This window comes from Phaseolus vulgaris, chromosome 7 (assembly GCF_000499845.2).
Source record: "Phaseolus vulgaris cultivar G19833 chromosome 7, P. vulgaris v2.0, whole genome shotgun sequence".
NCBI classification, from domain to species: Eukaryota; Viridiplantae; Streptophyta; class Magnoliopsida; order Fabales; family Fabaceae; genus Phaseolus; species Phaseolus vulgaris.
The window spans coordinates 36,090,277-36,104,856 of NC_023753.2; the positions used below are offsets into that span (position 1 = coordinate 36,090,277).

General features: G+C 27.8%; 1 protein-coding gene across 1 annotated transcript; it reads right to left on the reverse strand.

Moving 5' to 3' along the window:
* Positions 1–954: 954 nt before the first annotated feature.
* On the reverse strand, positions 955–5,293 carry LOC137830417 (probable voltage-gated potassium channel subunit beta). The gene is made up of 4 exons (XM_068637738.1): positions 4,486–5,293; positions 4,048–4,191; positions 3,663–3,827; positions 955–1,347 (listed from the first exon to the last, which is right to left on the reverse strand). The coding sequence occupies exons 1-4, from the start codon at positions 5,047–5,049 to the stop codon at positions 1,234–1,236; spliced, it is 987 nt and encodes a 328-aa protein (XP_068493839.1). The 5' UTR covers positions 5,050–5,293; the 3' UTR covers positions 955–1,233.
* Between the last annotated feature and the right edge of the window lie 9,287 nt (positions 5,294–14,580).

The window sequence follows — 14,580 nt, forward strand, 5'->3', positions numbered from 1 at the left end:
ATGAAAGAAAGAGACTCTGAAGAGAAAATTTGCAAAAAAAGGTTAATGAAAAAGAATAACTCTATGCAGAATAAGCTTCTTGTAGTAAAAGCGCAATAAATAACCTATTACACTTGTTTTAACATTTTTCCATTATAATATTTTAGAATATATGTTACTCTAATAAACTTTAGGATATAATATAGTATTGCTTATGTTAATTTTTCACATGCATTTGGTAACAAACAAGAATGTCATTCTTGTATCTATTCCAAAATTATTGTAAAAACAAATCATATAGAGTTGAAGAAGTAAATATCGAAGATAGTAATAAAAACAAAAATAGAGTCATTTGTCAAAGAAAAATAAGGATTTATAAAAAAAATGCATTAAATGAAACATTCTAAAGATAAAGAGATGAGGATTATATTTGAAATGCATTTAGGTTAATGGTTAATGTTTTACCATTTAATTTGATAATAAAGTTTCATTATTTATTCAAATGTTAAACTTTATTGATGAATATGGAAAGGATTTAAAATCCCCTACTTATCATTAAATTATAATTTTTTTTGTTTGAAAAAGATAATAGACAAACTAGTTCAGAAAAAATGAGGTTAAATAGAAAAAATGAGGATGTACTTTAAGGTGTGATGTGTGATAGTTGAACACATGAAAAAGGATGGTCTCTTTCCAATTTTTGATAAATAATCCAAATGGAACAATGGTATTTTAATGAAAATGGTGCAGTTTTAAGAAAAAATTGTAGCCATTTCTCCACCAAAGAAAGGGTTATGCACAATAACATGGTTTAGCTGTTTAGCTACACTTAGATTCAAGAATGTGATTCGTTCAATATGCCACAATGAAATGAATTTACGCCCTCACCAAAATAACCAATTAAGCATGCCTTATTCCACGAGATCAAGCTAACTACATGGTAATGGATCAAGAAATGCAATTGGACTCTCAAGATCCAAATAATAGTATCACATTTATAAGACATTAAAATAATTCAATCGATGGGAATCAATTATTTCAGAAGGCAAACGTAAGCCTAAACTCCAAGATCTTAATCCTTCGTTTCCAAAATCAAAGAAGGAAAATATAAGAAAAAAAAAAGAGTCTCAGGAGGAAATCACATAAACCAAACCAATAAATTTCAACATGAATTTTCACTCCAGTGCCCAGGGATGAAGGAGTCTACTATCTAATGCATATTTAAGATGTGTCAACCATGGAAAAACTCCGATTTCATCTGTACGAGTCAGGGCGCTTTGGCTTGCTTTGAACAACAGCTTCAATCTTCTCCATCACAACAGGAGTCAGTAATGGAATGACATCGATGGCTTTCATGTTCTCTTGAATCTGGGCAAAAGAAAGCAGAAAAAAATAAGATAATATTACAATGGCAATGTTCATTCTTGCAAGTTATATCTCAAATTAAGAATGACATCAATTGCGTTCATGGTCACTTGAACGAGTTGAACAAAAGAAACAGGAAACAGAAAAAATATGAAAATTTAAAGGTTGTGAAGTCCATTCTTGTAGGCGAGTTAAAATTGTGCACGTACAGGGATGTGTGAGCAATTATTTCATTGCTGCACAACTATATGTACAATATATTTTTAATCCTCCTTATTACGAAAAATAATTTCAAAAGTTACGAATATGCATATGGTTACAGGAGTACTTCTTTTCCTTCCGCTACAACAGGTTACATTGGTTTTGTGTTTATTGCTTCTTTGCTCAATCAATGTAAACTAAACTGTGCATCCTATTGAGATTGGTTGTGTAGTTTGTCCACATGTAAACCATTCTGTTGTGTGCCATCAGAAAACCACCACATTTCAGATTCTTTAAAGAAAAGGTTCTTTGTAGAGTTCTTTGTTTTTATCATTTGAAGGAAAAAATGGCATCAATTTTAAAGGTGGTCCAAATCACGCTGCCACAAAAGAAAGCGGTATTGGAGAAAGGATTGTGAAGTTCATTGTGTTTCAATTGATGGGAAAGCAATGAATGTGAAGGTCAAATATTGTGAGAAAGTATTACAAGTGAAATCTATAGATTAAAACATCATTTAGCAGGAACTTTAAAGGATGTTGAAGCATGTATAGCATTACCGGAAGATGTTAAACAATGTTGGATGTTGTTTATCACTTGCGGCAACATTCAATTAAAAAAATCAAAATTGACTAGCATGGTTGATTCAAAAGATGCTGGAAAAAAGACTAAGGCAAGAAGAAGGGGGTTATGACTCATCAAGTATTTAAAGAAAAGGGCAATCAAACTACTATCAATGCCATTTTCAAGATAAGCGAGAGGAGTATGCATGTCAAGAAATTGCTTTATTTTTCTATAACAATGTTATTCCATTTAATACATCAAATGGAGAAGAGTTCAAAAGGGTTCTTGAGTTCAAGTGCTTTTGAGAGGGTAAGAATTTAAATTTATGAAATTGACTTCATTATTATTTACCTATACCACCAAGTAGGTTAATATGATGTTTTGATGAATTTTATAATTATTTAGGTTTACACCAAGAAAAGGAAATAAATAGCTTACGGCAAAAGACCATGAATGTTGTGGTGTTGGTGGTGATGGCTAATTCAAGATTGAACAAAAAAGACATCATAAAAATAAATGACTATAACATTGATGATCTTCATTCTAATGATGAATGGATTGTGGAGGAGGATGAAGTAAACTCAACTTTGGATGCTTCAAATGAAGACATCTTAATTGAAATTGGAGAAGTTAGTAGTGTTGTTGCTACACACCTATAGATGATTTGAAGGTTCCTCTAATTGTTGATAGTGATGAATGTCATGGAGGAAATGACAATAATGAAAATCATGTGGGGGAGGATATCTATCATGTTTTTAATATAAACAATCTTCTTGGTTAGTTTGTTAGTATTAAGCATCTATGAATTTATTAGTTGTTTATGAGTAATTTTGTGAATTTTGAACCTATCCTTAGTTGTGTTATGTATTGGATCTCATTACTCAAGACTTATTATGAGTTATTTTTATTGTCTATATTATTTTTAAAGCATGCACAGGTCTATGAAAAGGCCAATCACTTTCAGAGGAGACCAAATTCGGTACTAGAGATAATGGGAAGGATCATGCATGACCACTATATAATTATCCGTCAAAGATAGGTTCCATGTTGAAATTTCACTAGGTTGTGAATGATGACATACTTGAAAAGGTGCTAGAGAAGCATCCCAAATTATGGGCATATTCATCTCATGGTGTGAAAGGAAGATTGACAATGGTGGAAAAATTACTACATATGTCGTCATTAAAAGAAACAGGTTTATAATATGAAACAAACTCAAAAAAAGAGGCATCAACATATACCTTCCATGTCTAGGTCCGTGAATTGGTCTAAGGCGAAGTTTCGTACCACACTTAAAATAAAGAAGAACAGGCACTAAAAATCTCTCCACACATAATCAAAACAATTCTTATCCTTTCATCTCAGAACTCATCAAGAACAAAATTCAATAATAGGCAAAATGAAGAAAAATAAGGAAAAATGACCAACAATCCTAGCTCGTAGGAATTGACATATGAACAACATTTCAACAATTTGCAATCAACTCTAACAAATTGCAATCAACATTTCAACAATAGATAAACTAGCGATCTCCTTAAACAGCTAAAAGAACTAACCTGAGACTCCTTTGTAGCACCACAGATAACAGAAGAAACATTGGGATTAGCGGCACACCATGCAATCGCAAGTTGTGATAGTGGAACACCAAGCTCATCCGCAATTGGCTTCAATCCATCGACCTTCTTAAGCACATCATCAACCAGTGATCGCGATGCCAGATTCTACGAAAAGCACCACACAAAGAGTACTTAAACAAAAGCCACAACAGTCCAAAAATATTAAACAAAAAAATCCCAGCCCCAGTCCTTAGATTGTAAGCACAAATACCTTCAGTCCTAAACATAACAAAATCACTACTTGTCTGAAAAACATTAAACTAAATGCCAGATCGCATCAGCTAAAATGAGGATTCTATAAAGATTTCATCAAATGGAAAAGTACTTTGTAATTTTCCAATGCAAATCTGCTATCTGAAGGTATAACTCCTTTCTTATATTTCCCAGTGAGCACTCCAGAGGCAAGAGGACTCCATGTAGTGAGGCCTATGCCATAGTTGGTGTACAGAGGAAGATACTCAGACTCAACCTGCATCATTATATAGTCAAATAAGGCCAATCAAAAGACCAGAGCCAAATAAAAAAAAGAGAGCAATGAAACAAAAATAAAAAAGAAATAGTTTATACTAAAACCTTCACTATTTCCCTCTTTCAAAAGATTATCAACCACTAAAAAAACAAATCGGCTTTTAACATATCGAAAAGCAAGAGTATAATTCACTTTTTTCTTCCCATATAAGTGTTTATTCAGAGAAGTTCAATCATGCAATAAAATAAGTGCAAAGCAATTAGAGTGTGCTACTAGATGGAGTGGAGCAAGAACCTTGTGCCTGGACAAGAGGTTATACTCAGGCTGTTCAACAATAGGCCCGACGAGGTCGAGTCTCTGGGCCACAGCCCAGGCCTCGGTGATCTGCTGGGCGGACCACTCACTGGTGCCCCAGTAGAAAGCCCAGCCCTTGTCAATCACGTGATTCATGGCCCGCACGGTTTCCTCGATGGGCGTGGAGGTGTCGGGGCGGTGGCAGTAGATAACGTCGACGTAGTCCATGTCGAGGCGCTTGAGCGAAGCCTTGGTGCCCTCCACAATGTGCTTGCGCGAGAGGCCCTTGTCGTTGGGGCCCTGGCCGCCCCAGAAGATCTTGGTCGAAACGACGACGTCGGAGCGCTTCCACCCGAGCTCCCGGATCGCCTGCCCCATGATCTCCTCGGCGCGGCCGTTCGCGTAGACCTCCGCATTGTCGAAGAAGTTGACGCCGTTGTCGCGGCAGCACTGGAGCAACGCCTTCGCCTCCTTCACGTCCAACTGGTTCCCAAAGCTCACCCACGCGCCGTACGACAACTGGCTCACCTTCAGCCCCGATCGCCCAAGGTTCCTGTACTGCATCGTGCTCGATTCTCTTCAGCAGAGCGAGAGAAAATCTAGAGAGAGAGAAAGAGGAATCTAGAGAGAGAGAGTGAGTTGAGTTGCGTGCCAACTGTTTGAGATTGGAACGGGACTCGGAAGAACACAAAAAACGTGGTCTTCAATTAATAATCAACTTCATGAATCATCGTTTTGTGGTACAAATTGTTTTCCCAAATTATCCTTTTGTGTTAAGATAATTCCTAAACAAATCCACCGACTTACCACTATCAGAATTGGGTTATCCCAGATTGTGTTTTTATAGAAAAATTAAAATAATTTTAAAATCTTAATGTTACTTTGAAGTTATTAAATTTATTGCAGTTTTTGAAGTTTGTAATACTATTCTACAAAAATATATTTTTACATAATTGTTAGAACTGTAATAAAATTTAAAATTGAACAAATAAATTCAATTAATACAATTCCTTTTTCAAACTTTATTTTAGAAAAAAAAATACTACAAATATTCTAATACATTCAATGTCGAGATTTAATTCTTTACATTTTCTTTCTCAATCCTTTAAAATTTGAGATTATAACATTAACATCATTCATAAAAAAATCAAAACACATATAATAATTAGATTTACCATAGTAGTATATAACATTTAATTATAATTAAATTAAATATGTTGATATTAATAACAGCTCATTTAATATTGTATTTAAAACATAAACTAAAAACATATCAATTATAAATTATTATTATTATTATAATATCTCATGAATATTTAATGTCTCATTTGTTTCCTTGTAATCAAGACACCAAATTTATTCCACATAAAAGTTGTTTTTTCACCATAGATTTAATATACTTTTTTATTTAAATAAATTGTTTTTGCTTTTATTTATTAAAGTATACTACATAGGACTGAGAGACCCAATTCTCGCCATATTTTATTCAACTTTTCAAAAATTTATGAAAATAGAAATCGTCTTTTCTACAACCAAATTTTTACTTGTTTTTCTTTTTCAAAATATATTTTGATTTATTTTTAAATTAGAATTTTATAATATAATTATTTCCTTACATTTTATATTAGCTTAAGTATTCCATTGTTTCTTCAGTAAATATAAATATGTTAGTATTTCTAAGCAATTTAATTCTTTAATTTTCATTTAATAAATATAGATATTTTAATATCGTTATTAGTTAATTGTTATAAAAATATTAGCAATATTATTTTATTTAAATTTTTAGAAGAACATTTATTAAATTTAGTTTTTAAATTATTTTAGTTTCAATTAAAATTTTAAACACAGATATTTTATATTTTTTAATCCATTTAAGTATTTAATTTTTATTCAGTAAGTAAAAGTACTTTAATATCTTTAACTAATTTAATTTTTATTTATAATTTTTTATTTACATAATATAAGTAAGCAATAAATTTTTAAAATTTAACTAAATGACATTTAAAAAATTTATTAAATGTATTTTTTAATTACTTTAAATCAAGTAAAACTATGTTATGCATTTTTATATATAAAATATGTCAATCGTAAATTAATTTTAGAAAATCGATTAGTAAATTTATTAATATCATATATTATAACATGTATTATAAAATAATGTTTAAATTTAGCTGTATTATCATTAAATAAATATTATTTTTGTTATTACAATTAATAGAATGGATAGAAAATTATGGTATAAAATGTTAAAGCTTTATTTGAAATTATAAGGAAATGTTTTAAAAAGTATTGTTATTATATTGAAGTTGCATAAAATAATTATTTAACATACAAAATTTTTGTTGTCTAAAATAATTTCCAAATTATGCATGATAATAATGCGTATGATATTGTTGACGATACTTATATCTTGTGTATTCAATTTTCATTTTATCACGAGTTATTCATATCTCACTTTGGAAAATGACTTTTCTCAATGTGTTGTTTTTAAACTCATTTCCTTTATTACTCTTTCAAAACTTATACTATAGTTTTCAAAAAAAATTAGTTCAAACTCATTTTTTTCAATACAATTTTTAATTACGGTGCCTTGTAACTCTTAATCTTCTCGTATATGTTAATTTGTTTCATTTTAAGTTTGATTACGAATATTTTAAGATATAAGATTGTCATAATGGAAAAAAATGAAACTGAAAAAGGTAAGTGAAATAATAATTTAAACAAATTTTTAATCCCTGTAAAATTAATGACTTTTGATTTTGGTTATTATAATTTTGTGTTGTTTTTAGTTTCTAGAAAAATTAGAATGATTAATTTTAGTCCATGTATGAATTTTAGTTTTAATCATTATAAATACTTTTCCTTTCATTTTCATCTTCAAATTTCAAATCATTAGTTTTAGTACACAGTATTCATTTTAACATAAATTTATAAAAAAATATTTATTTTATAAATTGTAAAAGTTTTTTTTAGGTGTTTAAGGCTAATATTATATCCCCTTACCAATTAATCACTCAATATTTTGTTAGTGATCAATTGATGTAATATAATATTAAGAATCAAAAGTGGTGCTTTTTCATTTTCAAGAAATTAAAATTTGAATTTAATTAATTATATTAACTGAAAACATATTTAAGTGAAAATATTTTTATTGTGTTTCACAATCAACATAAACTTATTTTAAGGGGAAGAAAAAGCCGAGTTATACTAAACAATGGATTTTTCTTTCTACACCCCCCCCCCCCCCCCAATTTTCAATTTGCACCCCATGGTTGGATAAAATTATCAAATTGCCTTTCATTTGCTTCTCCCTCACTACACTCCATCGTCGCTTTCGCTGCTGCACAAAAAAAAACTCGTCCTAGAAAGCTCTTTTTGAAACACATTCGAAAAACTTATTCAAGAAAACTCATTCTAGGAAGACTGTTTCTTCTTTCAACTCTATATATTATTTTTTCACTCAATACAAAATTTGAAAATACATTTTTATCCTTCTTATATCACTCTTATATTTCGGATTACATAATCTGAAAATTAATTTCGGATTTAAAAATAGCTTATGGATTATGTAATTCGAAATATATTTTTAAAAAATGGTATTTCGGATTGTATAATCCAGAAGTTTGGATTTAAGAGTAGCTTTCAGATTATATAATCCGGACACACATTTGAAAAGAGACTTCTGGATTACATAATTCAGAAGTTAATTTAGAATTTCATATTATGTAATCCAGAGACAAATCATACATCTTAAAAAAAGCTTTTGGATTACATGATCCAGAAACTAATTACAAATTTGGAAAAAAAATGTCTAAATTACGTAATCCAAAATATTATTTAAAGACATTTTTGAAATATCAAAAATTTGTGGAGGTGGAAGAAGAGCAAATGGAGGTGGAGGTACAGGAAGAAACAGTCTTCTTAAAAAACATATTTCGAAAGAGATTATATACATTTTAAAAAGTTTGTTCTAAAAGTACTATTTTATAACATTTGTTCCAAAATGTATTTTATGTGTAATGAAAATTGCATTCTAAAAATCTTGTTTCAAAAAAATTTATCATATTCTATAAAAATTGTTCGATAATATATTTCATGAATTTCATAAAGTTGTGTTATGGAAAAATTTTCAGGATAGGTAATTCATAAGTTATTTTAAAAAATGGTAAAATGGTTATTTTGAGAATTATGGGGGTGCGCCAGAAATTATGTAGCTGCAGGAAGAGAAAGCCCTAGAAAAAGGAAGTGGCATTAACAACATTAGCCTTTGTATGATGATCCACTAGGTGAGTTTTCCTTCGAATAACACTTTGTGAAAGAATCAACTACAATTCTCACTCTTCACTAAAAAAGACTCAGCACTGGAACTTTTTTCAGTTGTTAGTTACTACTAACTACCTTCTTTTGTTACCCTTTTGCTTTATTCTCTTTTAAAACACACTTTCCTCATTTTATTCTTTTGCATTTTTATTGCAACACAATGATTGATGGTTTTCAATTATAATTTTTTAGGGATTTAATTACTTCTATTAATTAATTAATTAATTTATTTATTTCAATTTGATTTATCGTTTAACATAAAGTTCAATCAAATTTCTCATATTTCAAAAATAAAACGATAATGATATAAGTATTAACCATTGAATATTACATTTTAATTTACACACATACAATTTATAAAAAAAAACTAGCAATGATTTATGCCATTAACGATATTAATTTCAATCGATGAAATACTCATGTTATTACATTTTTAAGAAGTTTTAATAGTTTTTTGTCTTATTATTATCATGATTTCTTTAATTTTGTCCCATTATTTTGAACATTTTGGTTATATATATATTTTTTAAAATAAGCGAATATAAACTTATTTCTATTAAATTAGTGATAACATGTGTGGCAAAGATACATGTAGAATAGGGTTGTTGAAGTTAAATGGTTAATGGAGGGAACAAAATATGCTTTACAAATAGTAAAGTTTATGTGTAACTTTGGAAGGTAAAGAAAAAGTGAGTTATGTATAATGAAGTTCACTCATTTCATTTGAACTACCTTTATTTCGAACTCATTTCATTTCACTTCACTTGCAAGATTTATATAAATAATTTTGGGAAAAAGCTAAAATAAGTTTTACAAAAATTAAAATTAGTTTTTATGACTTAATTGGTAGTTTTTTTATTTTCTTTAAAATATTAAATTTTAAATTATAATCATCTAAAACTTAGACCTTGGTTATTTGACATTAAGTGTGTGTAATAAAAATACAAGTTCTATTATCTATTCAACAAATAAATAATTGAAAGATAATTTTAAAGTTGCTTTTATCACTTTTATTTTGGAATTGTATTCTGAAACCACTTTCTTCATTCATTTGCATCTTCCATGTTATAAAGGGCTATACTAAATTTTTGGGCCTATTGGAGGGAATTTGGGAGGTGCAGGAAGCAAAGACTTATTCTCCTTGTTCAATAATAAAAGGAAAATAATACTTTCATATTCTTTACAAAAATTACATCCACTTTATAATCTACTTTAATAATATAATAATATTAAAATTTTGCATTAAAAATAAAACAATTATTATTATTTTAATTTGTTAAATGAGTGTCTTTTATTTGATTGGTGTTCAAATATCATCATCCTTATTAAAAAGAAATGTGCAGTATTAACAGGTAATTTCTTTCCACTAATTTACAAATATATTTTAGATTATATGATTTAAAAATATCTTTTAAGTTCACATTGATACATTTTAGAATATAAAATCCAAATTATATTTTTAAATTTCATAATTCTAAAATAATCTAAAACCACAAATTTATAATATCTAAAAGATCTCATTTTCACAATTAAATATCTAAATAGGTTTTTGAAGAGGGTGATAATATGCAAGTGGTTTATGTTCATGTGAGTGAATCTTTGAGGTGTGACATAAAGCATACTCATGCAAGTTTCTCTATCAATAACTTTTATATAGGTTGTGGAAGGGTCTACTTGATGTAACATTTTATGCTTTAGATTATATCTCTCACACATAAATTAAAACAAGAACAAAAATGGAGAATTGTCAAACCATGTAATATTTTTATTATTTGTTTAAAAAATTAAAAATAAAAGTTTACTTTATATGATTTACAATTTTTTTTTGTATCAACCTAGGATGAAATACCCAGGAGAAGACTTCTCTTTTTCACTTTTTTTAGTTTTCAATAATTCTAAATATGATTTTTAAAACATAAAAATTAAAAAATATTATAAGAATAAATAAAAAAGTAAAACATTTCATTTCTTTATTGACAGAAATATTTATTTCATTTGTATAAATAAGCATTGAAATATTTATTTATTTCTTGTTTTATATATTCAAGTTTATTTTATTTCTATCTCTAAATATGTTTGAGATTTTGTTTTTAGTATTAAAACAAATTTTTAGTACTTTTGGTATGTATAATTTTTTTTCATTGTTGGTATTTGCTATCATGTAACAAGGCAAATTCTCCCTCCATCTCTCTAACTTTCCTATGTAACTTCATATTAATTATGGAAATTCGATTTTAACCTTTTTAAATTTTTTAAATAGTTCTAAATGAAATATAACTTCACTTTTTTTAAATAATCTCAATTGTACATCAATTCCAACCGCATATCTTTTTTCCAGCCACATACCTCCCTTTCAACCACAACACTTTTATTCTTCTCAACTTGCAATGCTTAAGAGAACAATTCTATCATGTGAACATGTGTGAGAGATTGACGAAAAGATTTGTTATATTTGATGTTCTCCAACGAAGATAATTTTTTTTTTTTAGTTTTGTACTATATATTTGCACCTTTTTTTTTAGGTTTTGTGACTTTCGGATTGTACAATATAGAATACAATTTTAATTAAGGGGATGTTATGAATTTCGCAATCCGATATACACCAACAAAATGAAAAAAAAAACAAACGAAAACACATCCACCACAAACAACCACAACCACATGTGAAAACACTCATTTTAAAATGAAAAAGAAACCAAAATAAATGCATGGAGGTGTAGGAAATTTTTGCAAAGTAACAATAGAAACTAGTGACGTATCAATCATATTTGTAGCCCAATCACTTGTTTTCTTACCAAATAGTTTAACAAGTTAGTTATACATAATCTTGTGTTTTTGGTAAATTATGTTTTAATCCATTTTTGGTTAGATTTGGGTTGGTGTTTATGAGGAATTGGGTTTGGGTTATTGTAGGAATGGGTAGACTTGCCATTTATATGATTAGCTTAAGCAAGCATTATAATAGTAAACTATGCAACCTTTGATGTCTTTGTCTCATCCAATGTCTTTGTCTCTTCTTTTACATCACTAAATGTTATACTAAGTATACTCCCATCTCTAATATCTTCATCTTATAATTTGATAGATGTAATAAATCCATAAGTAATATTTTTTTAAAATAATTTGAATTCCAAAGGGCTAACCCAATATTTAAGTTAGAAGGCTTAATTTTTAATTTTTGAATAATTAAATATTTTGTTTTAAATAAAATAAATAAATTAAACATTGAATTAAAAAAAATTATTGAATAAATTGACAAATAAATTAAAATGATTTGATAAACTAAAATGTGAAGAATTTAGGATTGATTTTTACAAAAACCACCCTTCATATACATTAGTTAAATATAAATTTATTTGTCTAAATTTCAATCATATCATAAGCTAATTAAATTATTCGAATATTAATTTCTTTAAAAAATACTTAAATTGATTGAAAATAATCTCAATCGTTTACAAATTATAATGAATCAATTAACATTGTAAACAAGATGCCTAATTCAAATTAGAAGTTCTTCACAAAAATTATGTAAAAGCATTGTCCAATGATAATCAAATTCTAATTAATCAAGTAAAAGATTATTAAACTAATATAAGCATTAAGTATATAGAAGAACAATATAATTAAAATAAACATTTCAAATTTAAAATAAAGTTTTACACTAGTTTGAGTCTCATCATTCAATCCTAATAAAGATTATTTACATGTCCCTATGTTCATTTTGACACAGTATAATACCTAATACTTAAAGGATCTTGCATGTGTATCCTTTGGTAATGTAATTACAAGAAATGGATTATCAAAATTCAAGAAGAATTTTTTTTTCTCACATCAAGAACAATAGTTTGAGTGAAACGTAAAAGGTGTCAACATAAAAGGCTACCAACTTCTAAAAATTTCTAGCACAATTAAGAGAAAAATAGTATAACACACCCACAAAATTCTCTACTTTACTATAAATCCAACAAAGAACTTTTATAAAACAGTAAATATTTCAAGATACAATGAAAAATATAAATACATTTTTTTTCAAAAGAGTTTAAAATAAAACTTTAATACTTTCTAAATGTTGCTATGTTGTTCTTGCACCATACAATTAATGTATACAAAAGTAAATTATTGAACTAAATTTTCAACACGAGAAAAATGTATATAAAATAAAACATTTTAATTAGTATTAAAAAACAATTCAAGTCAATCGAATACAAACATATAAAAATCATATAAACTACACATAAATTTATATATAAAAGAATATTCAACAAATAAATTAATTATCATCTTTTCAAGAAACTCATATTAACTATGTTCTATTATATATTAACATTTGATCTAATTCAAGATTTGGATTAATAAGCGAACCTAAGAGTAATGAATTAGGATAAGTTCATTACAACTCAAGATGTACATCTACACATTTTACCGTGTGCAATAAGTGTCTTTCAACTCTTCATGACCTGATATCTTAATTTATGTGACTTAGATTTAGATTATCAGTTAAATAAAGAAAATACATAGTATTAGTAACAATAAAAAGAAAAAAAAATGGAAAAGATGAATTGAAATAGATAAAGATGAAATAAAGAGGGGAGAATTAATAAAATTGAAAAGAAGATATAGAATAATTAAAGGAGAAGAGGAAGTTGAAGGGAAATGTGTAAAGGGAGAGGATGAGGAATAAAGAGAGGGTTTGAAAGTTGTTGCAATTTGCAAATGTCTCTCACTCTCTCTCTTTCCTTTGAGTGCTCCTTAATGAGCGCTTGACGTTGGTGTGTAGTTGGAGCCATGTGTTTGTTGGATCATTATTTCTTGCCTCTCCAATGTGGGACCAACACTTTTCCATTTCTTTTCCCAAACATTCTATCAATTTCATTAGCTGTCTTGCATTGCATGCCATGCAAATCTCCTTTCTTTGCCTCTTAACAAAATCAAATCAAATCATTCATTTCATTTGGGTTTTTGCCCAATCCTCTGAATTAAGATTCTAATTTGAACAATCTTTTCAAATCACTATTCACAGAAAAAAACAAAAAATATTAGTTTTAATAATATTTCTAAAAGGTTTAGCTTTTTGATACAAAACTTACTTTTATCATGTTAAAATTAAAATTTGAACACATGTGGAGCTTTATTTTTAAAAATAGCCTTTTTAATAATGTCATCTTTATAATCATTGCAAGATCGTGTGAGGAAAGGAAGTAAGATTAGGTTAGAAATTAGAACACAAAATCATATTACAAATATACCTATTTTCCTCATGTCTATCTAAGATACAATATGGTCTAATACCATACATATAAACCCTAATCTTATAAGTATATTACTTTACATATATAATTGTGATGAGAATCATCCAAAAGGATTTTACAAAATCAAATGCATTTAAAACGTAAATTACACACACACATATATATATATATATATATATATATCAATTAACTTCATTTAGGTTTAATTCTTACATTTACAACTTCATTTTTATATTCAAAATATAATCACATCAAATAACAAATTTTCGTACAATGAATAATATATCTATACTGGATCTAAACACAAATGCATATAAAATAAATAAAAATTTGGATGATTCATATTAATTACTTCTTATCTCATTAATACTTTATCCAATTCAAAATATTTTTTAAGTGAATGGCAAAATCAAGGATAGTGGTAAGTTTATTGGATACTAAGTCTATACATCGACAAATTGTCTTAGTGAATATCTCTCTTCAATTTGATTGATTTGATGTCTTAATTTACATTATATAACTTATC

Coding starts and splice junctions, on each gene's coding strand:
- LOC137830417 (XM_068637738.1), bottom strand. CDS start 5,049: ATGCAGTACAGGAACCTTGGGCGATCGGGGCTGAAGGTGAGCCAGTTG. Junction 4,192..4,485: donor ACCTCTTGTCCAGGCACAAG/GTTCTTGCTCCA, acceptor ATAATGATGCAG/GTTGAGTCTGAGTATCTTCC. Junction 1,348..3,662: donor GTGCTACAAAGGAGTCTCAG/GTTAGTTCTTTT, acceptor TCTTTTGCCCAG/ATTCAAGAGAACATGAAAGC.